The 21009-nt window shown below is 40.0% G+C and overlaps 2 protein-coding genes across 3 annotated transcripts in view; one reads left to right on the top strand and one right to left on the bottom strand.

Moving 5' to 3' along the window:
• GEMIN5 (gem nuclear organelle associated protein 5) overlaps positions 1–7609 on the bottom strand; it is a 39904-nt gene extending 32295 nt beyond the window's left edge. For both annotated transcript variants that reach the window (XM_081317692.1, XM_081317691.1), the window contains exons 1-5: positions 7398–7609; positions 6003–6157; positions 5032–5213; positions 1812–1960; positions 1615–1731 (exon numbers count right to left, since the gene is read on the bottom strand). In XM_081317692.1, coding sequence (XP_081173818.1) covers positions 1615–1731; positions 1812–1960; positions 5032–5213; positions 6003–6157; positions 7398–7569 — 775 coding nt within the window. In that variant the 5' untranslated portion in view covers positions 7570–7609. The remainder of the gene's footprint in view (positions 1–1614; positions 1732–1811; positions 1961–5031; positions 5214–6002; positions 6158–7397) is intronic.
• Positions 7610–7686: 77 nt separating this feature from the next.
• MRPL22 (mitochondrial ribosomal protein L22) lies at positions 7687–20119 on the top strand. The gene is made up of 7 exons (XM_081317079.1): positions 7687–7801; positions 7908–7953; positions 14126–14255; positions 16910–16975; positions 17545–17622; positions 18631–18700; positions 19368–20119. The coding sequence occupies exons 1-7, from the start codon at positions 7777–7779 to the stop codon at positions 19577–19579; spliced, it is 627 nt and encodes a 208-aa protein (XP_081173205.1). The 5' UTR covers positions 7687–7776; the 3' UTR covers positions 19580–20119.
• The last annotated feature ends 890 nt before the right edge of the window (positions 20120–21009 follow it).

Below are 21009 nucleotides of genomic sequence, written 5' to 3' on the forward strand. Positions count from 1 at the left end.
AGGCTACGGGGGAGTTCAATCCTTCAGCCGCCCAAGCTACAAGCTCAGGCGGCCCCGGAGAACTCAACCCCTACCTGGGGCCTCACCCCCTCCTCTTCTCCCGAGGAGGGGGCTTCAAATTCGCCCGAACAGCTGATCGGCGCTGTTTCGGGCGAAAATCACTCAGCTGAGCTGCGGGCAGCCCGGGAAGGCTGTCTCCGGCGCCGCGCAGCCACCGGAAGTCCTGTTCTATTTAATTTTATTTAAAAAAATCCTTTTGCAGATGTTCTGTAAGACACAGACTGACACAGTCATAAATACTGTTGAACATAATATTTCTGATTGAATACATGGAATTTATTTTACTAAGTTCAGATGGCCAAATTTTCAAGGAATCATTAAATCTTGTTATGGGGGGGGGATTGCCCTTCTAGGGAGCAAAGAAAGAAAATGTGCACTTCGTGGAACAGATTACATTGTTTAATTGATGAGACCTGGAACATGCCTGGTTGGCCTGCTCATACAAAATGGGCAAAAACAATAGGAGGTGGGGGATTCATCAGATAACAGGGCCATGTACCATGGAAAGCTTTATAGGTAATAATTGGCGAAATGCATGAAAAGCCCACTGGCAGTTTCATGTGGATGTTAAACAGGAGTATCAAGCTTTAAGGCACCCCACAGGTACAGAATCTCAGGTTCAATCTCTTCCTCATCATACTGACTGGAATCACACACAGAGAAAGGAAAATCTGCATGCAGTGCTCCTATTCTCAATTGCTATACTCAATCCATAATGATGATCAATGGATCAAGAACCAGGATAATTGCAACGTTCCCATTCTGGCTCTGCCAGAGGCCATCTACAGGCACTATGGCCAAGGTCACAGTCTAAAGCAGAGTTCCCAACCTTTCTGGGTTGGCGGCCCAGAGCAGGGGAGGGGGGAAAGGGGATGATTTTGTGGGCAGGACAGGCCCATGTGCATGAGCACCGTTTGTGGTGCAGCTCGTATGAGTGTGGGTGCAAGCACCCACAACAAGGCTTGCACTCGTGGGGTTATGACCGCCCTCGATAATGCTGGCACAAGTGGGGCCACCATCTCCTATGATGAGGCTGATGCGAGTGGGGTCACAGATGCCTGACACTTGAAGCGCTGCTTGTCTGAGTGGGCTCGTTGGCCACTCAGGTGGCCCGGTGATTTGACCACAGCCCAGTACTTGGCTGTGACCCACAGGTTGGGGACTCCTGACCTAAAGAACCCTTTCTTATTTCATAGGAATTATGTGCTCAAACTAAACCCAGTTAAACCTGTAAGACTGAGGCTCAGGCATTTCAACAAGATCTGCTCAGTCAGAGTACAAACAATGGGATCTGAACAGCTTTAGTGATGATCATTGTTGGCTTTATTATAAAGAAAGACTGTGGCATTTCAACACATTTAAGCTCACACAATTCAGGATTGGATGTTATGTAAAATGAGAATTGATGAGGCAGCTCCCTTCTTCAAATTATTAGTATTAGAATTCCTTTTTTATCTATAATTGATATTTAACATCATGAAGCACAGAGAAAACAGAAGGAAAAAAACCCCCACACTATGTTGTCAAAATAATGTATAATTTCTCCAGACTTACTTCTATTTGTATTACAGCTCCATACACGAATGGTCTGATCTTTGCTTCCTGAGGCCAAATAATAGCCTTTTTCTACACCTGCTTCTTCTGTTATGGCTCCTGTAATGGCATCTTCCTCTGAAAGTATCCAGAAATCAGTTAAAAATAGTGCCGTTGTCTTTAGCTTCCACTATAGAGGCTATATGATTTATATATACCTTGGAAATCTTGTTTACTGAACAGAGCATCTTCACCAAGCACAGGGCACCATGCCAAAGAATGTATTTCATCATCATGACCTCTCAGGCGATGAACAATATCTCCCTTTTTGCTGATGTCCATAACAATCACAATCCCATCCTTATAGCTTGAGATAAAAAGATTTATATTTAATTTCTTAGTTAATAAGTCATGTTCAATAAATAATCCCAATACTAGATGCAGCCCATTCATGTTTGTAATGTAATCTTCTTTGCCGTTTGTAAGAGCAGAGTGGGAAACATAAACCTTAGGATAGAAGTGCTTACACTGACTAATAAGTGGGAGAGATAAGTGAGATTTCAGCCCTTAAGAATGGTAAATAAATGACAATATTTTATACAGGTTTCATAATTCAACATAGAATGCTAATAGTTCATTATTTCTGCATGAAATTAATGAATATGAACAGCAAAACTGTCCAGCTGGAGTATTTCTCAGCCTGCCAGGAACTATATACTGAACACAACAGAAAGTGTTCTGTGTTCTATATCTGCAGATATACAGTATAGTTTACAGGGAAAAACAGATGCTTCTGAACATAAAGCATATGCTTTCTTGGCATTACAACATATTGTCCTACCCAAAGGGGAGAATGTTAGGCATATGATTAAGCCTACCTGGTTGGGTTGGAAATATATAAGCCATGATGTATGATATCACTTCAAATGTGATGATTGGCCAAGGGTGTGTTTGCCTCCCAACGGCCATAAGAGGGAGCTAGGGACGTAGTTTCTCTCTCTCTCTGCTCTCGCTGTTTTTTCACTGTTAGTTACTCAGTTACTGCTATTGTTGGTTTTATTTTTTTATTTTTTATTTTTATTACATTTATATCCCGCCCTTCTCCGAAGACTCAGGGCGGCTTACAAGCTTAGCAGTAGCCTTCATTCTATGTATATGCCTGCTTGTTAGGGCTTTCACACACACCCCAAGCGGCATTATTACAAAGTCAGCTTATTGCCCCCAACAATCTGGGTCCTCATTTTACCTACCTCGGAAGGATGGAAGGCTGAGTCAACCTTGAGCCTGGTGGGATGCGAACCTGCACTAATTGCAGGCAGCTGGTGTTACTTAAGGAGGCATTAGCCCACTGCTCCACCAAGGTTTGCTACTGTGTTAAACCTGAACAACTGTGTTTTGACCTTTGGACCGGTAAGAAGACTTTGTATTTGGAATACTCCTTGGACTGTTACTATTGTTTATCTGTTCTTTACACATGTATGACCTGGACTGTTTATTTTTGACTGTGCTTTCTATTACACCACAAAGTAAAGTATTTGGTTTTTCACACCTCAGTGTATCTGTGTGGTTACTGTGTGAACTTTGTTGCTCTCAGTACCTTTTTTGTCTGTGCAACTTCTTGTTAGCTCAAGGAGATCTCTGCACAATTCCTGACAAGTTTGTAAAACTACTTTATGCAGATATGGAACAATGCATACTTTAAGTTGGTCTCTTTATTTTCCCCATTCTAGAAATATGCAACACTGAAGAAAAGTGGAATTAATCAGCATTCTAGATTTAGACTAGTGCTGAAATCTCTTTCTTTGTAATCACATATTTGTTTTATAAATATGTATCTCTTCAATGTAATCCTAACTAAACATGTTAGGATGATCATGTCTTTCCAACTTGTACTTAGCCAAAGCTTTCTATATATTGAAATGGCATATCTGAATAAAAATCTTTACATTAAAATGATGCCAGTTAAAGGAATTGATTGCCCTCTTCTAACATGAGGGTACAATCTATTTTAACGCATGGCTCTGTGATTATTGCATTTATTTTTCCTCCCTTTCTTAAACAAACCTTTTGTCTTCTGCTTGTCAGCTCTGTAACTGAATGCTGGTTGTTGACATAACCAACATTTTTACCCTAAGAGGTTTTAACTCCCACAATGTGTAGAGTAATATCCTCTGATAGCACTACAAAATTAGTAATAGGATTGAAACAGAAGGAAATAAAATATTTGTATTCAACAACTTAAATTCATCACTTGGTATAAACACTGTGAAACCAACACACACACACACACACCTCGTTTTCCCCTAGTATTAATCTATTTAGCATTGACAGAACAGTTTGTTCAGTGGCTAAGGCACCAGGCTAAAAATGGAAGGTTGTGAATTCTAGACCCGCATTAGATACAAAGCCAGCTGGGTGACTTTGAACCAGTTATTCTCTTCCAAAATGACTAAATGAATCTCCAAAGGAAAACTAGATCCTGTATTCTCAATGTAGATGAGAATATAACTTAGCAACAGAATATTTTTGCTTGTTATTAATGAAAATATTCTCCCTGAGTTTTCCACATTTTAAAGTCTTAACAAAAGGGCATGCACAACGCGGACATTGTATTTTGCTTCAAAACTATACTATTTTTATATTGTATTTTATGCTGCCCTGTAAACCGCCCTGAGTCCTTCGGGAATAGGGCGGTATAAAAATTTAAATAAATAAATAAATAAATAAATAAAACCTCAAATTACTTGAACTCATTAGTTAGTTCAAACTAACAAAGCACCTTGCAGTTCAATCAACTGAAACCTGGAACAATTTTGCTGTTCCAACTTTTACCTATGCAAAAGATGGACTAGCCCACAGGTCTGCGAGCCGCGGCTCTGGAGCCGCATGCGGCTCTTTCAGCCGTCTCCTGTGGCTCCCAGTCCTCTGCCATGTGCAGTCCAAAAAAAAAGTGGGACTAAAAAAGTTCAACCAATCAATTCAAATATGCAGGGTAGGTGCATATCTCGCCTTGGCTCCACTCTTCAGTCAAACCCTGTTCTGCGCATGCGCCCATGTATGCGCATGTGCACACATTTTTTTGCGGCTCCCAGTTTTTCCTTTGTGAGGGAATTGGTTCCGAGTGGCTCTTTCACTGTTTCAGGTTGCTGACCCCTGCCCTAGCCTCATAGGGCAAGTATGGCAATGCGGGGTGTTTTGTCCCTCTTTCCCTGCTTCTTCTATATGATTTTTGTGTCAGTTTGCCTGCTGATCTGAGGATCTGATCTGATCCAAATGTTTGAAGCAGATTCAGAAGGCCGCATGCAAAAAATGAGGAAGAATCTGATTCATCAGTGAAATGGATACCACTGATAAAACAACACTTATTTCAACTGCTTTCTCACGTATTAGTATAGAGTATTATAAAACATATCGAATATATAAACATTTGGTCCTTACCCAATAGCTATCAGATTTTCATGGTGAGGAGAACAAGTGAGACAGAATATAGTTCTAGGTTCTGGAAAAAATTGCTGACTGTCATTTCGATTATGCCAGTAACAAATCACAATCCCCTTCTCATCACCAGATACAACTAGATCTTTTGCTCTGGGTGACCAGTGCAATGCAGAAATCGTATTCTAGAGAAGAAAAACAGCACAATTAAAAGGAAAATTAAACGTTGATAGTTTTTGAGGTTTTGTGTAACACTCAAATATAAAAAGCCAGAATTTAAATTTGCAAACTATCTCAGTTATTTCCAGAGTCCAGTAAGTCCACTGGTTAATAACCAAAGGTCAATAACATATGTTCCATATCTCTTCCAAGATAGAATCTGAGACACTGATCTCTATCTCTTTCTTTCTTAAAGCAATGACCAGCTATTTACTAGAGTGCAAAATAATTCAGGAGTACTTTTTAGGAAGAAATTAAGAAAACACATTTTGCAAACATTTCATAACAACCGTATTACATCTTAAAGACTAACTGGATTAGTAATAATCCAATCACAACATGTAAATAAAGTTGAGAACTGATTCATTTGACAATAAAGATGTCAGTAATAATCATATAGACCTTTATTTACTCTTATGATATTAGAATTATCATTATTGGTATCAAATAAAAGCTTTCATCTGGAAAATATACCTTCATTATAAAGTGCCTATCTATGCACCCAAGAGATATGAAAATTAGAAAGAACAAAGAAGAAGACAAGTAGCAGGACTAAATAAAATAAACAGACTGCATAATAACATTTTTTCACACTATCTCACAGCCTGCCATGTATACACAGTACAAATCTTGATAAATATTTAATTCCATATTTCTCTCAAAAAGATTTCAGTGATGTTTTGCTCCAGAATATAATAAAATGTGCATCACAACCCAACAAGTGATCAAGAACTACCATTTCCAATGCATTTTACCTGATGTAGTGTATGTTCCATCATGACAGTCAATGTTTGGACGTTCCAAATTTTCACAATTCCATCATCAGAACTGCTGGCACAATAGTAGTTTTGCCCAGGGTAGGGGCAAAATGTGAAGCCAGAAACTCTTTCAGTGTGGCCTATTAATTCTCCTGCAGTGAAAAATATACTAGATTTATAAAACAGGTCAACTGTTATTTTGAACAATTTTACCCCGAATTAACATTCCTAATTCCCAGCTAAAGGAATAATCTGGATTCAAATTATTTTAAGACATCAGCTCAACATAATAAACACATTTAAAGGTAGGAAAATAAACAGCAAAATGTGCACAATGGATGCAATAGGAATCCTTTTTGGGCAAAGACATTCTGTAAGTGAAGAGGCGCAAATGATGAAACCCTTTCTATTATGGCCATCCACCTCATTCTATTTGGTAGGGGAGAATGGAATAGGAATAGAATAGGAAGGGACCTTGGAGGTCTTCTAGTCCAGCCCCCTGCACAAGCAGGAGGACCTATACCATCTCAGACAAGAAATAAGAAGTGGATCTTTGGACACAGATATACTCTGACCACGTATGTGTGGCATATTATATTTTTCTCAATCCCTTGGCTTCAAGTTTGTAAGGGATTTAGCTCTCTGCCAGAACTCTGAATTCAATCCAGAAATAGGCAAGAAGTTAGGACAAAACCTACTGCTCATACCAGTACATAGTGAGACTTCTACGCAAGCATGGGTGAACCCACGCTGAGTGTTCCCAAATATAAACAGATATAATAATAATAATAATAATAATAATAATAATAATAATAATAATAATAATAAAGTTGGAGGGGACCTTGGAGGTCATCTAGTCCAACCCCCTGCTAAGGCAGGAAACCCTATACCATTTCAGACAAATGGCTGAATATGCTCCCTTAACCAACTATAATAAGTAATGGACTGCTCCTTCGTACAGAGCATACTTCAGGTGAAATTAACAGGGGTTACGGAGTCAGTCTGTAAAATGGACCTATTTACCTTTTTCTCTCTCTAGACTAGAGCTAACCCAATAGCTAAATTTAGTCGCAGGGGAGCCAAGACGAAACAATCGCCTTAAAACAGTCCACTGGAGCGATATACTTCCAGAAGGCTGGTCTTCACAGTTGGAAAACCAGGCAGATAAGTCAGCTGAAAGCTTTCCCACCTGGTCCCCATCCACCAAGGACGGCGAGAAAGGAGGCTATTCTGGCTTTTAAGTCGGGAAGTGGCCACTGCTGTTCTTTCCTAGGGCCGCCCCGAGAGAAGAAAGGGGCTTAGGCACCACGGAGGAGCTGGTGGGTGGTTGTGGTTATGGTAGTGGTGGAGGAGGAAGCCCTTGCCTGCTGAGTCTCAGCCCAGGACACGTACCATAAAAGGTGGGAACGGAAGCGCGGACCTCCAGGAGACACAGGCTGTGTCGAGCCGCGAAGCCGAAGAGACGCCCGTCCTGGGAAGCGTCGCTGCACCGGCTGCAGTACCAGTTAGGAGAAGCGGGCAGCACGCGCTCGGCGGCCCCACCGCCCAACGCCGCCGCAGCCATCGCACGAGTCCCGAGGCAGCGTCGCGCTCGCGTCGGGGCTTCCAGGAGGCTCCCGGCAGCCGTCACCACGCACCGCCGTAAAGCCGGCTCTAACCTCCCTCACGTGCTGTCGCAAAGGGAGAAGTACCGTACGGCAGCTGCTTTAGGTCAATCCGCCGCTGCTCCGGCTTTTGCTGACCGGTCGGGCTTTGGCTGAGGGCTGCGGAGATGGCGCTGCCTGGGATGCTCCGCGGTGAGCTTTGCGAGGCCATCGTCCTGCGAAGTTGGAGGGGTGGGTGGGTGGGTTGCTCGGGGATCCCACGACCCACATCTTCTCTCTCTCTCTCTCTCTCTCGCAGGGATTGCCCGCGCGTGGAGCCTTGGCGGTTGCCCTCGGGCTGGGAGGTGAGCTTCTTTGGCACCTGAAGTTCGCGGAAGTTAAATCCATCAAGGGACAAAAATCTGTGAAAATAGTTATTTAGGGTACAGCCTTGGCTTCCGTTGGTATTTTGTGCAGTGCTGTATTAATTTCGGGATTTAATCTGTTACTTACCACAGACCCAAAGCTTGATGAATCTCTTGGGAATAAGATGTTGCCAGGAGGATCTGTTCTTGCCTTTCTGCCTTATTTGTTTCTCCCCCTGCCCCAGTATTTTTCAGTGTTTTCCCCAATAATGCTGTTTTGAGAATGGTAGCTGTAATGATCATTTATTTCAATTTTAATGAAATTAACCCATTTAATATTGCTTGCGTTTTCGTGATTTCTGCCAAGCCTTTGCTTTCTCTGTTTGTATCTGTAAAGTTGTCAAAATGGATTACAAATTACAAATGAAATGCAAATGCATAATACAAATGTCCTCCACATCGTGCCCTCAAGCTGTGTGGGACATCATATTCCAACATATTGAACCAGTATTTCCAGTGGCTATTATAATGCATTTGATATCCTTTAAAATGTTGCAAAATTCCTAGTAACAAAGAATGATTAAGAGTGATTCACAGCTCCATGCATTTTCAAATTGCATATTGAAATCATACTAACAAATGAATTAAAATAGATTATGTTCAATCTCCTTTTTGTCCTTGGTATCAAATTAGCATGGATTAAATTTATTATAATTTATAATACATTTTTAAAAACTTCATAAATAGTATTTTGTAAAAATGACAGTGTACCGCAATTTTCAAATTGCAAGAACCCACTACAGTATATAGTTGATTAGAATTCTTTTCCCCCCCTGAATTCTACTTTCCTGAAGGAATGGCAGTGGAAAAACCATGATTCTTTGCTCCCATTATCCACTTAACTTCCAATAAAAATCCCTGTTTGGAACCAGTGTCAGGATATAAAACAATAAGTTTTTTAATATACGGTAATATCTTTATTAAGTTTCAACATCATACATTAAAACAGAGGTCCCCAACCTTTTGGGCACCAGAGACTGGTTCCATGGAGAAAGGTTTTTCCATGGATCAGAAAGTGTGTGGTTTTGTGTGCTGCCTGCATCCCACAGATGGGGCTTTGCTTGTTTGTGTGGCTCGGTTGCAGCATGCCGCAGTCCGGTACCAGTCTATGGACCGGACGTTGGGGAACCCTGCATTAAAATACAAACTAACATAACAGAAAATGGCAAAACATATAGATGCCAAAAAATGTATCTTAACAAATACAAAGGTGACCTCTGACTTTCTTTTAGTACAGACATACCTCTCTCTAGCAGACATGTCAAACTCGCGACGTCACATGACGTCACACAACGTTTCAGGACAGTTTTGACATTGCCGGCAATGGGGTGGGCATGGCTTCCAGATCACGCGTCTGCCCCACGGGCTGGCAGTTTGACACCCCTGCTCTAGAGTTAAAGAAATAACACCAATCTGTTAAATATCTTAAAATACTAATAATCAACTTACTAAAAACCCGCATTCCTAAAATGTTTTCTTAATTTCATATAAAAGATAAGTTATAAAATGCAAATATGCTTATATTTAAAAAGCTACAATATTTTTCTAGTTAAATCCAATCCAAACTTCAAATTCCAAAATAAATTTCCTGTAAGAAATTTATCAATGGCCTCCAGGTCATATGAAATGTAATCAAATTATTGTCTCTAAGCAAAGCAGTCAATTTTGCCATTTCAGCTAGTTCCATTTAATTTCAAAGTACATTCTTCCATTGTAGATATATATTCTTTCCATCTTTGGGCCTATAACAACCTCACCACCATTTTCATATGTAAAAACAAAGCCCTATATTTTTTCTCCATCTGTTTATCTGCTATCCCTAAAAAAGTTTCTGATTGCACTATTACAACCATTTTCAAAATGTTTATTCCAAAGCCTGAATCCTAAATCTTTAGAAATGGAGCAATAGGAAACAATATTTATGGAGTCAGATGGTTCATTAGTTTTAAGTGAAGGCAACAACATATCTTCCAAATTCAATTGGTTTTGGCAGTCACTAGGTTTTAGACAATATGATTTATCAAATGAAGAGGACTGGGCCATTTATAGCATCATGGTCCATGTTCTCTTCTATTGCATTTTCTTTCTGTCTTAGGCAGATCAGGAGCTACTAGGTAATCTGGCCTGAAAAATTTGTGATATAATAGTGGGGACAATGTTTGTTTGGTGACTTCCTCCTGTAGTTAAAATAATAATTGACAAATGGATCTTTGCTAATATTGCTATGAGACACTGATAATACAAAATCTCCCAGATTTGAATAGTCCTGTGGTAGTTATAGCCCAGGGGTCTTCAAACTTAGGCCTTCTATGACTTGTGGACTTCAGTTCCCAGAATTCCTCAGTCAGGCACGCTGGCTGAGGAATTCTGGGAGTTGAAGTCCACAAATCATGAAAGGGCTAAGTTTGGAGACCCCTGTTATAGCCAGATGTTTCTCTTCACAAATTCCATGCAACACTGGACTTAATATTAAGTGTAATAGGTAAAATAGGGAACTAAAACTATGTTTTAATTTGTTTTAAACATCAGAAATAATACAAATAAAGTAGCAATTATTTTTAATGTATTTTAATAAAAACATGGGATGCTTTCCTGCTTGTGGCCAGGATGGTGAGCCCAGCAGGGAGAAAGCAGGTGAAGGCACAATGTGTAGGTCAGCTAGGGTCATGGCTGCAGGGTGGCAATTGTAAATGCAGGCTGGCCCAAATATTTATGTGACTGCAGGGGTGCCACAACAGTTGTACAAGCACTGGTCACAAGCTCATTTTTTCAGCACTTTTGTAACTTTGAAGAGTTGCTGAATGAATAGATGTTAATTCAAATTGATTGGCTTTTGAGTGTTCTCACATTCTCTGATAATACGAAAACATTATGTATTTAAAATCACTAGATGGCACTGGAACACCCTGTAAGGTATTTGCTTTACACAGAATAGATTACTGAAGGAAAACTTTCTTTCCATGCAATTTAAGAGTTAGTATAGAGCCAGTAGAGAAGATCTAAAGATACATACAGAAATTCTAGAACCTAAGAGGATTTACCTTTCTTAGACAGTAGCCAGCTGACTGCTTCTTATGAATGTGAGGAATTTTTCAGTAGCTCTGATATTCTATACTTCTTAAATAATTGGAATCAAATATGTGCCTAGTGTAATTTCATACTCAAATTATTAAATAACAGTAGACAGTTCCTTTATTTAAAACAATATATTTCGTATTTTTGTTTTTGTTACATATTTGTTGTTGTTGTTAGCTGCATTTCTTTCTTTTTCTCCCTTGCCTTTCGTTTCCCTCCTTTCCTCAGCTATTTGCAAAGCTTCCTCAGACAGCCATTTTGCTTTCTTACATTTCTTTTTTCTTTGGGATGGTTTTAGTTGCTACTTCTTGTACAGTGTTGTGAACCTCCATCCAAAGTTCTTCAGGCACTCTGTCTATCAGATCTAATTCCTTAAATCTATTTGCCACCTCTACTGTATATTCATTGCAATGTATGGCAGTGAAAGTGGCAGTGAAAGTTGGACCATAAGAAAGGCTGAGCGCCAAAGAATTGAGGCCTTTGAACTGTGGTGCTGGAGAAGACTCCTGCGAGTCCCTTGGACTGCAAGGCGATCAAACCGGTCAGTCCTAGAGGAGATCAATCCTGACTGCTCTTTAGAAGGCCAGATTCTGAAGCTAAAACTCAAGTACTTTGGCCACCTAATGAGAAGGAAGGACTCACTGGAGAAGAGCCTAATGCTGGGAAAGATCGAGGGCAATAGAAGAAGGGGACGACAGAGAATGAGGTGGCTGGATGGAGTCACTGAAGCAGTAGGCGCGAGCTTAAATGGACTCCAGAAGATGGTAGAGGACAGGAAGGCCTGGAGGAATGTTGTCCATAGGGTCGCGATGGGTCGGACACGACTTCGCAGCTAACAACAACAACACAACAACAACAACAACTGTATATTCAACAGGGATATGATTTAGTTCATACCTGAGTGGCCTAGTGCTTTTCCCTACTTTCTTCAGTTTAAGCCTAAATTTTGCAATGAGAAGCTCATGGTCTGAGCCACAGTCAGCTCCTGGTCTTGTTTTTACTGACTGTGTAGAGCTTCTCCATCTTTGGCTGCAGAGGACATAGTCAATCTGATTTCTGTGTTGACCGTCTGGTGATGTCCATGTGTAGAGCCGTCTCTTGGGTTGTTGGAAAAGAGAGTTTGCTATGACCATCGTATTCTCTTGACAAAATTCTATCAGCCTGTGCCCTGCTTCATTTTGCACTCCAAGGCCAAACCTGACTGTTATTCCGGTTATCTTTTGGCTTCCTACTTTAGCATTCCAATCCCCCATGATGATAAGGACATCATTTTTTGGTGTTAGTTCTATAAGGTGCTGTAGGGCTTCATAGAACCGGTCAATTTCATCCTCTTCAGCACCGGTGGTTGGGGCAGACTTGGACTACTGTGATATTGAATGGTTTGCCTTGGATTCGAACTGAGATCATTCTGTCATTTTCGGGATTGTATCCCAGTATTGCTTTTCCTACTCTTTTATTGACTATGAAGGCTACTCCATTTCTTCTGAGGGATTCTTGCCCGCAGTAGTATACCTGATGGGCATCTGAATTAAATTCACCCATTCCTGTCCATTTTAGTTCGCTGATTGCTAAGATGTCGATGTTCAGTCTTGTCATCTCCTTTTTGACCACGTCCAGCTTGCCTTGTTTCATAGATCTTATATTCCAGGTTCCTATGGAGAAAAAATCTTTACAGCATCGGACTTTCTTTTCACCACCAGATACATCCACAGCTGAGCGTCCTTTCGGCTTTGGCCCAGTTGCTTCATTCTTTCTGGCGCTACTAGTACTAGCCCTTTGCTCTTCCCCAGTAGCATATTGGACGCCTTCTGACCTGAGGGGCTCATCTTCCAGCGTCATATCTTTTTTCCTTTTGGTCCTGTCTATGGGGTTTTCATGGCAAAGATACTGGAGTGGTTTGCCATTTCCTTCTCCAGTGGATCACGTTTTGTCAGAACTCTCTGCTATGACCTGTCTGTCTTGGGTGGCCCTGCACGGCATAGCTTATAGCTTCATTAAATTACGCAAGCCCCTTTGCCACGACAAGGCAGTAGTCCATGAAGGGGTTTTGTTACATATATATTAAATCAAATGTGCACTACTTACACTAAAGAAAGTTTATGTGTGATGAAATATTCCTAAAGTGCATATGCAATATAAATGAATGAGTGAATGTAAGGATTAAAAACTGGATGGCCAGCCCCAGACTAAACAGTTAAAAAGAACAAACTGAAAACTGTATGGAAGGAAGAATGGAATATAATAAGTATAAAATGAGAGAATCCAAGAATGACTGATAAAAGTAATAGTAATAACGATCTCATTGGCTAGATTCACACATTGTACTAAGTCACATGTTTTGCTTTTTGATTACTGTTATATACCAATTCAGCTAGTGCAATTTTAAACCACAATTTATGATGTAACATAATTATGAGTTCTTATTGGTTGATTGAAAAAAGTAGCTGGTTGTTATGGATCCTTTTTTGATCTACAGTAAGCTACTTTTTAATGGGTGAAAGTGACAGCTGTCACTGAAAATCCCGTACTTTAACGGTACTTTGAGTTTAGGCTCGTGTATCTACTTCACTTTGCACCAAAGAATTATGTTTGTTTTTTCCATATGGTTAGATTATACATAAATGCAAGATATTAATAAATAGCTATATTTGTGGATATATTGTTTTGCAGTGCAGTTGAGTATGTTGGCCTAAAATGAACATTCCACATCCTATTGTGTACTAGGTTACGGAATTAGAATAAATATAGTTTCTTTGGGATGAATTTAACATTCAATATCTTAATAATTGTTGCAATCAGTGAGGTGTTCTTGGTGCTCTCTGAGCTTGCTTGTTTTTTTTTGCAGACATGTCATTATCCAAAACAGGTAGCATCATCAGTGGGTAATGAAATGTCTGCAAGAAAACAACCAAGCTCAGAGAGCACCAAGGACCCTTCATTTCAACCCTGAGCTACAAATATTCTCCTTTATGTATATTGCAGCCAGAACCAGTGATAGGATTTAGCTTTTGTAAAATGACAAAACCTTGTCTTGTAGGGTACTGGCATCTTCCAGCATTCCTCTTCTATCAAATACATGCAGATCTTTCGGGTACAGTACAAATTGGGAAAAAAAGAACAACATTACCTATCCTCCACAAGGGCCAGATGAACCTCGAAGACCAGCAGTAAGTCCTAATTTTATGAGGAGTAGTTTTTGAGATTGTGTTGGAGTTGGCAGTTATAATCATCATCATGTCCTGTGCAAAACAGGACATGTTGATCTTATCAATAATTCTTCTAGATGTCAAAGTCTCACTAGCATAGATGGCAGTTGGTATGACAATGGCATTAGTTTCAGTTTCAGTTTCAGTTTCAGTTTTATTTGATTTGTATACCACCCTTCTCCCTAGGGACTCAGGGCGGTTCACAGGGCATATATAAATAACAATACAATACAATACAAAAGTTAAAAAAAAGATTAAATCAATGCCCAGTTAAAACAGTAATACAATTCTAAAACAACAATTTAAAACCCAAATCCCCCGTCAGGCCAGACCAGCTAATTCAAATAAATGGGTCTTCAGGCCACGACGGAAAGTTCGGAGGTCTGATGCCATCCGGAGCTCCACCGGCAGTTGGTTCCACAAAGCCGGGGCACCCACAGAGAAGGCTCTCCCCCTGGGGGCCGCCAGTCGGCATTCCCTGACTGGAGGCACCCTGAGGAGGCCCTCTCTGTGGGAACGCACAGGGCGGAGGGGAGTTGACGCCGGCAGCAGGTGGTCCCCGAGGTAACCCGGACCCATGCCATGTAAGGACTTAAAGATCATAACCAAGACCTTGAACCTCACCCGGAAGACAACTGGTAGCCAATGCAGCTCGCGGAGCAAAGGTGTAACATGGGAGTACCGGGAAACTCCCAAGACAACTCTCGCGGCCGCATTCTGTACCAGTTGGAGCCTCCGAGTGGTCTTCAAGGGAAGCCCCATGTAGAGAGCATTACAGTAGTCAAGGCGAGAGGTCACGAGCGCATGAGTGACCGTGCACAGGGCATCCCGGTCCAGATAGGGCCGCAACTGGCGCACCAGGCGAACCTGGGCGAAAGCCCCCCTAGTCACGGCCACTATATGATCTTCCAGGGTAAGCCGTGAATCTAGGAGGACTCCCAAGTTGCGAGCCCTATCCACGGGGGGTAAGAGCTCACCCCCCATAGAAAGAGATGGAACGTTTTGAATGTCCCGGGATGCCGGAATGCACAGCCACTCAGTCTTGTCAGGGTTGAGTTGAAGTCTGTTCCTCCCCATCCAGACCCGAACCGCCTCCAGGCAACGGGACATCACAGCGAGGGCATCACTGGGGTGGTTTGGGGTCGAAAAGAAAAGTTGGGTATCATCGGCATATTGATGATACCCAACTCCAAAACCACGAATGATCTCACCCAGCGGTTTCATATAGATGTTGAACAGGAGAGGCGAGAGAACCGACCCCTGAGGAACTCCACAAACGAGAGACCTAGGGGCCGATCTCTGCCCCCCTGCCAACACCGACTGCGAGCGTCCCAGGAGATAGGAGGAGAACCACTGAAGAACTGTGCCTCCCACTCCCAATCCCCTAAGACGCCGCAGCAAGATACCATGGTCGATGGTATCGAAAGCCGCCGAGAGGTCTAATAGGACTAGGACAGAGGAATATCCCCTGTCCCGAGCCCTCCAGAGATCATTCACCAGAGCGACCAATGCCGTCTCCGTGCTGTACCCGGGCCTGAAACCCGATTGGTAGGGGTCCAGATAATCCGCTTCATCCAGGACCAGAGGGAGCTGATGCGCCACCACACATTAAATAATCTGACCTTGGCTCCTGTATTTATGGTGGACATGGTCTATAGTGAGCACGTTTGTTGGAAGACAGCAGTTATAATAAATGTAATGAAATAAATGTTGAGCATTTTATAGCATTTCATTTGGATTAAATTCATAGGCCTAAAATATATATATACAAATAATTTGTATACAAATAACTCCTTGTAGTTCTTTGGCATCTTTGGGGTGAGATAGATTATGAAAAACCATAGAAGACTTCTATGTCTTCTTTCAGAACCATTCTAGTACTCATCACTGCAATAGGTCAATAGCGCTCATTATTGGGAAGGTGCAAATTTTAAGGTAATGCATTTTATTTCATTAGCAACTGAGCCTTTCTCTTCCAATGATCAACTGAGAATACCCAGAAGGGAAATGTAAGATCAGATGGAAGACGTAATGGTAATAGAGAAGAATGTCAATGGCATAGTTGAGTGGACTCTGGTCAAGTTAATTCCCATATCTCCTATAAAACTGTGTTAAAATTTAACTGCTTCAATATACCATGCTAATGGTTTATATAAAATAATATCAGCCACAATGTCAGGATTTTCTTAAGATATCTGACAGCTTCTTCTAACTAGATAGTATTCAGGTAGATGGACTAGTGTATACAATTGATCGGCCTGTGATCTTAGGTGATTGCTTAGTCACTTCTCATGAGATTTCAGCAGCCTTGCCTAGAAGTCCTATGAGATTCAGCTGACTGACTTTTATTTTTTAAACTGTAATTAAAATTAAACTAAGTAAAATTAAAACTGTAATGTGTATTGTCTGAGCTGTTAGAAGATGCTCTAGGGCTGTGGTTGCTGGTATGTACTATAAAACAATTTGATTCAAAAAGTTACATTTGGGGTTTGAGTCTTGAATGATCTTTACTCTGTCTCTTCTGTGCTCAAATATGGATGCATTCATTTGAGGATAAGTTGCTATAACCATTTTATGTCAGCTATTTTTATGTAATAAACATTTCTTTTTTAAAGGAAATATACCACAGTCGACGAGATATCAAATATAACAAGGATAAGATGTGGTACCTGGCCAAATTGGTAAGAGCTGTTTTGGTAGATTTCTTAGATACATGTTTATATGATCCTGATAGCTTTTCCTGTCTCATCAGCTTATAGTTACGCTACTTCAGTGTTTTACTCAGACCTCAAAACAATAAATAAGAACCAATGTGATACAAGTAACCATTGCTTATTCAGTGGCTATTTGAAGTTACAACCGCTGAAAAAGGAGACTTACACTGGTCACAGTATCCCCAGGGTCACCTGATCATGATTTGGGTGCTTGGCAATTTGCACACATTTATTTTGGTTGCAGTGTCCTGCAGTCACATGATTGTCATTTGTGACTTTCATAGCTGGCTTCACGGTGGCATCACACTTAACAACTGCAGTGATTTGCTTAACCACAGTCAGAACTGATGTCATAAGTTGGACATAGTCATATTCTGTTTCACTTTACGACTGTGTTGCATAGCGACAGAATTTCCAGTCTCACTTGCAGTTGGTAAGTGAGGACTACTTGTATTGCTCTTTTATGCCAAAATATGTTTGCCATTATAATAATTTTGAGACTTTTTTGCACAAAATATTATTTTCTTCCATTTCAGATACGGGGAATGGGCATTGATGAGGCATTGGCACAGATGGAATTCAATGATAAAAAGGGAGCAAAAATAATCAAAGAGGTATGTTACAGTTTTCTTCAAAATGTGTTTCCAATTTTTGTTAATCCCATTTATCTTGAGAGCTTTTCTGAAATTTATTACTCAGTATATGCAGAGATTTTATCTGTATATTATGTGGATTTTTGATTTCCAAACAAGGTTTTATTCTTTAGAAAATATGACCATTTGGCTGTGGTTAAACTGGATATATAGAAGGTGAGAGCAAGGAATGGGTCCCAGGAGTTAAGAAGCAGAAGAATAAAAAATGCTAATGCAAGAAAGTTAAAGAAAGTTTACTAAACAGTAATGGATTAGAAAAAATATGTCTGACTATGTTTTGACAGAAGACGGAAATTGAGATAAGATAGAAATGAGTCTTGGGGGAAAAAAATTGTGATGCTTAATATAAAGGTGGAATGGAGTCCAGCTCAGTATTGTTGGGGAATGGAATTTAATTAAAACACTCCCCATCTTAAGGATGCTGGGACTGGATGATTGAAAGACGCTCATGTCATCATGTGGCCAGCATGAAAATATAGAATGCATTAATCTTCCCACTGAAGTGGTACCTATTTATCTACTTGCATTTGCATGCTTTTGAACTGCTAGGTTGGCAGGCTCAGCAGTTTAGATGCTGAACTTGTCAGCTGGAAAGCCCACCGCCCAGGTTCAAAACCAGAGTGCCATGCGATGGGGTGAGCTCCTATTACTTGCCCCAGCTCCTGCCATCCTAGCTGCATATCCTCAAGTTGGAGAATATCACCAGCTTCTGCTTCTCTGGGACATGGACCTGTATGAACTTCTAAAAGTTAACTAAGGCAATGCTCTGCTCAGTGATCTGGCAGTAAGGCTCATGGAATAAAAATCCCATTAATTAGGTTAGGATACAGAAGCTTCTGCTCTGAAGAGCGTAGGATTTTCAATATGCTAAGATTCAAATATTTCTTTGTAGAGCTTTAAAACTCTTAAATTGAAAATGTTCATGATCTCTCTGACTTTATTATTTTTCCCCCCCCTTTTTCATAATAGGTTCTTCTGGAAGCCCAGGAACTAGCAGTGAGAAAATATAATGTAGAATTTAAATCCAATTTATACATTGGTAAATACTTTATAATTGCATGAAACTTTCTCAAACAAAAAGCAGAATGTAATATAATTTATAATTTATAGATAATCCTCAACTTACAGTTGGGACCACAATTTCCATTGCTAAGCAAGATGGTTAAGTGAATCATTACCAATTTTACGACCTTTTTCCCATGGTTATTGAGCAAAGAACAAGAACAGAGAAAAGGGTTTAAGAAACACTGATGTATAAGTAACATCTGACAGATTGTTTATCACTTTAGAAGGTGCTTAGCTACACATCTTACCTGTAATATTTTTATTTTATACTTTTGTGTTTACTTGTTTAATGCTTTATATAGAATTTTGAACGGTGTCAAGATGAGTCACTGATGTGAGACAAGTTTCCAGAAGTAGCAACACTCTTGGCACAACAGCAGTAGGCAGAGGTAGCTGATGAAGACAAAAGAGAAAAATCTTTTTAAAAAGTAGTCCTGCTAGTTCAGAATGAAGGATAGAAGCTGTCACATGTTTTAAAATGTATTCATCCATTCTTTTTATTCAATTGGCTTGATTATCCTAGAAGACTGAACCATGTTCTGTTTTCTTTGAGATGCATTAAACAGATAATGAACTGACTGTCTACTAAGTGTTTCTTTGGATCTCTGTTGTAACCAGGTTTTTCCTTTGATATTCTCTAGCTGAATCATTTTCTGGAAAAGGACACTATATAAAAAGAATCCGCTACCATGGCAAAGGCTGTTTTGGGATTATGGACAAAGTCAAATGTCATTACTTTGTGAGATTAGTTGAAGGACCACCTCCACCTCCAGCACCTGAAAAGACTGGATTTGATCAAGCTAAGGAGTATATTGAAGAACTTCGTAAACGAACCATAATCAATACACTATGACAGCTTTCATAAAACAGTATATCTGTTTTTCCATTTTGATAAAAACATAAAGTACATTTTATAAGTAAGTTTTCAATTTCCTATTTCTGAAAACAGTCATACATTATACATTGGTATTTAAGAAAGGTACTTTTGCTAATGGAGAACTGTTAGAATTGGAATGGTGGTCAGAAAATAATTTTTTTTTGTACTGGATAGTGGAAGGCGGTATACACAATACTTCTAATATATGCAGAACGTTGTCCTGATCTGATAAGTACCTGCATTGGAAACTACTTGGGAATCTTGTGGAAAATTGAATTTCATCAGAGAAGAAAGATTGGATATAAATAAAACAATTCCCAATGTTGAACAAACAAAACTCTAAGAGAAAATGTATTTAATACACATTAAAATATGAAAAATAAATTTGTTGGTTATTAGAATTTAGTTTCATGACTGTTCATTATCTTCTGATTTTTCATAGAGGGAATGTGTATTTCTGAACAAGAAATGAGTGATGCAATGAAATTTCAGTGCAATAAAACATTACAGATGGCACGCCTGTTCGTTTATTTTGCTGAGTACATAGAGAATTCTGTAGAACTTGCAACCCTTGAAATTTGCCTCTGTACTCAGGTTCATTAATAAGATTTCTACAGAAATGCATAAACTAGCTAACCTCAGAAAATAGATTGTTTAATGGTAATTGCATAGCATGTATACTTTAGATTTCAAAATGTATCAGATCATAAAGTTCTCAGTTTTAATGGCAAGCAACTTTCTGTATTTTCATATTGTTAGTTGTAGATTACAGAACAAAGTACTCTCTATATGAAAATACCATTTATTGTTTTGTATCTTAATTTCTCAATTAAAAATTCTGAATGACTTATAAAATGAATTAAAATAGGATGCAGTTAAGATAAGATAAAATAATCTTTATTGTCATTTTTTACTGTGGGCACAACGGCACACATCAAAAATGAAATTTAGTTGCCCGCTCTCAAAATTAAACATACATGACACACACCTAAAACACTACATACAACATATGTATAGACCCACACCCTTACATGTACATAACAATAAAATATTAAATATTGTCAATCTTGAATATATAACGGAAGGAGGAAGCCTGAGAGTTTACAAAGTTAATGCTGTATGGAATGAAATGGTTGAATTTGGATGTTCTGCTACAGATACCATGAAGCCTCCTCCCAGAAGGTAACAAGGAAAACAGGTTGTGAAGAGGATGTATAGTGTCCCAGATAACCTTACGGACCCTGTTCAAACAACGCTTCTGCCCGTTTGGAGAGGTGTGCGCGCACCTCCGCCTGTTCAGAGGTGTGCGCGCACCTCCGCCCGTTCGGAGAGGTACGTGTGCACCTCTCCAAACGGGCAGCACCACTGCCCGTTCAGAGGTGCGCGCGCACCGGGCGACTGGGAGA

The sequence above is a fragment of the Vipera berus genome (genome assembly GCF_964194415.1).
Source record: "Vipera berus genome assembly, chromosome: 2".
Classification (NCBI taxonomy): domain Eukaryota; kingdom Metazoa; phylum Chordata; class Lepidosauria; order Squamata; family Viperidae; genus Vipera; species Vipera berus.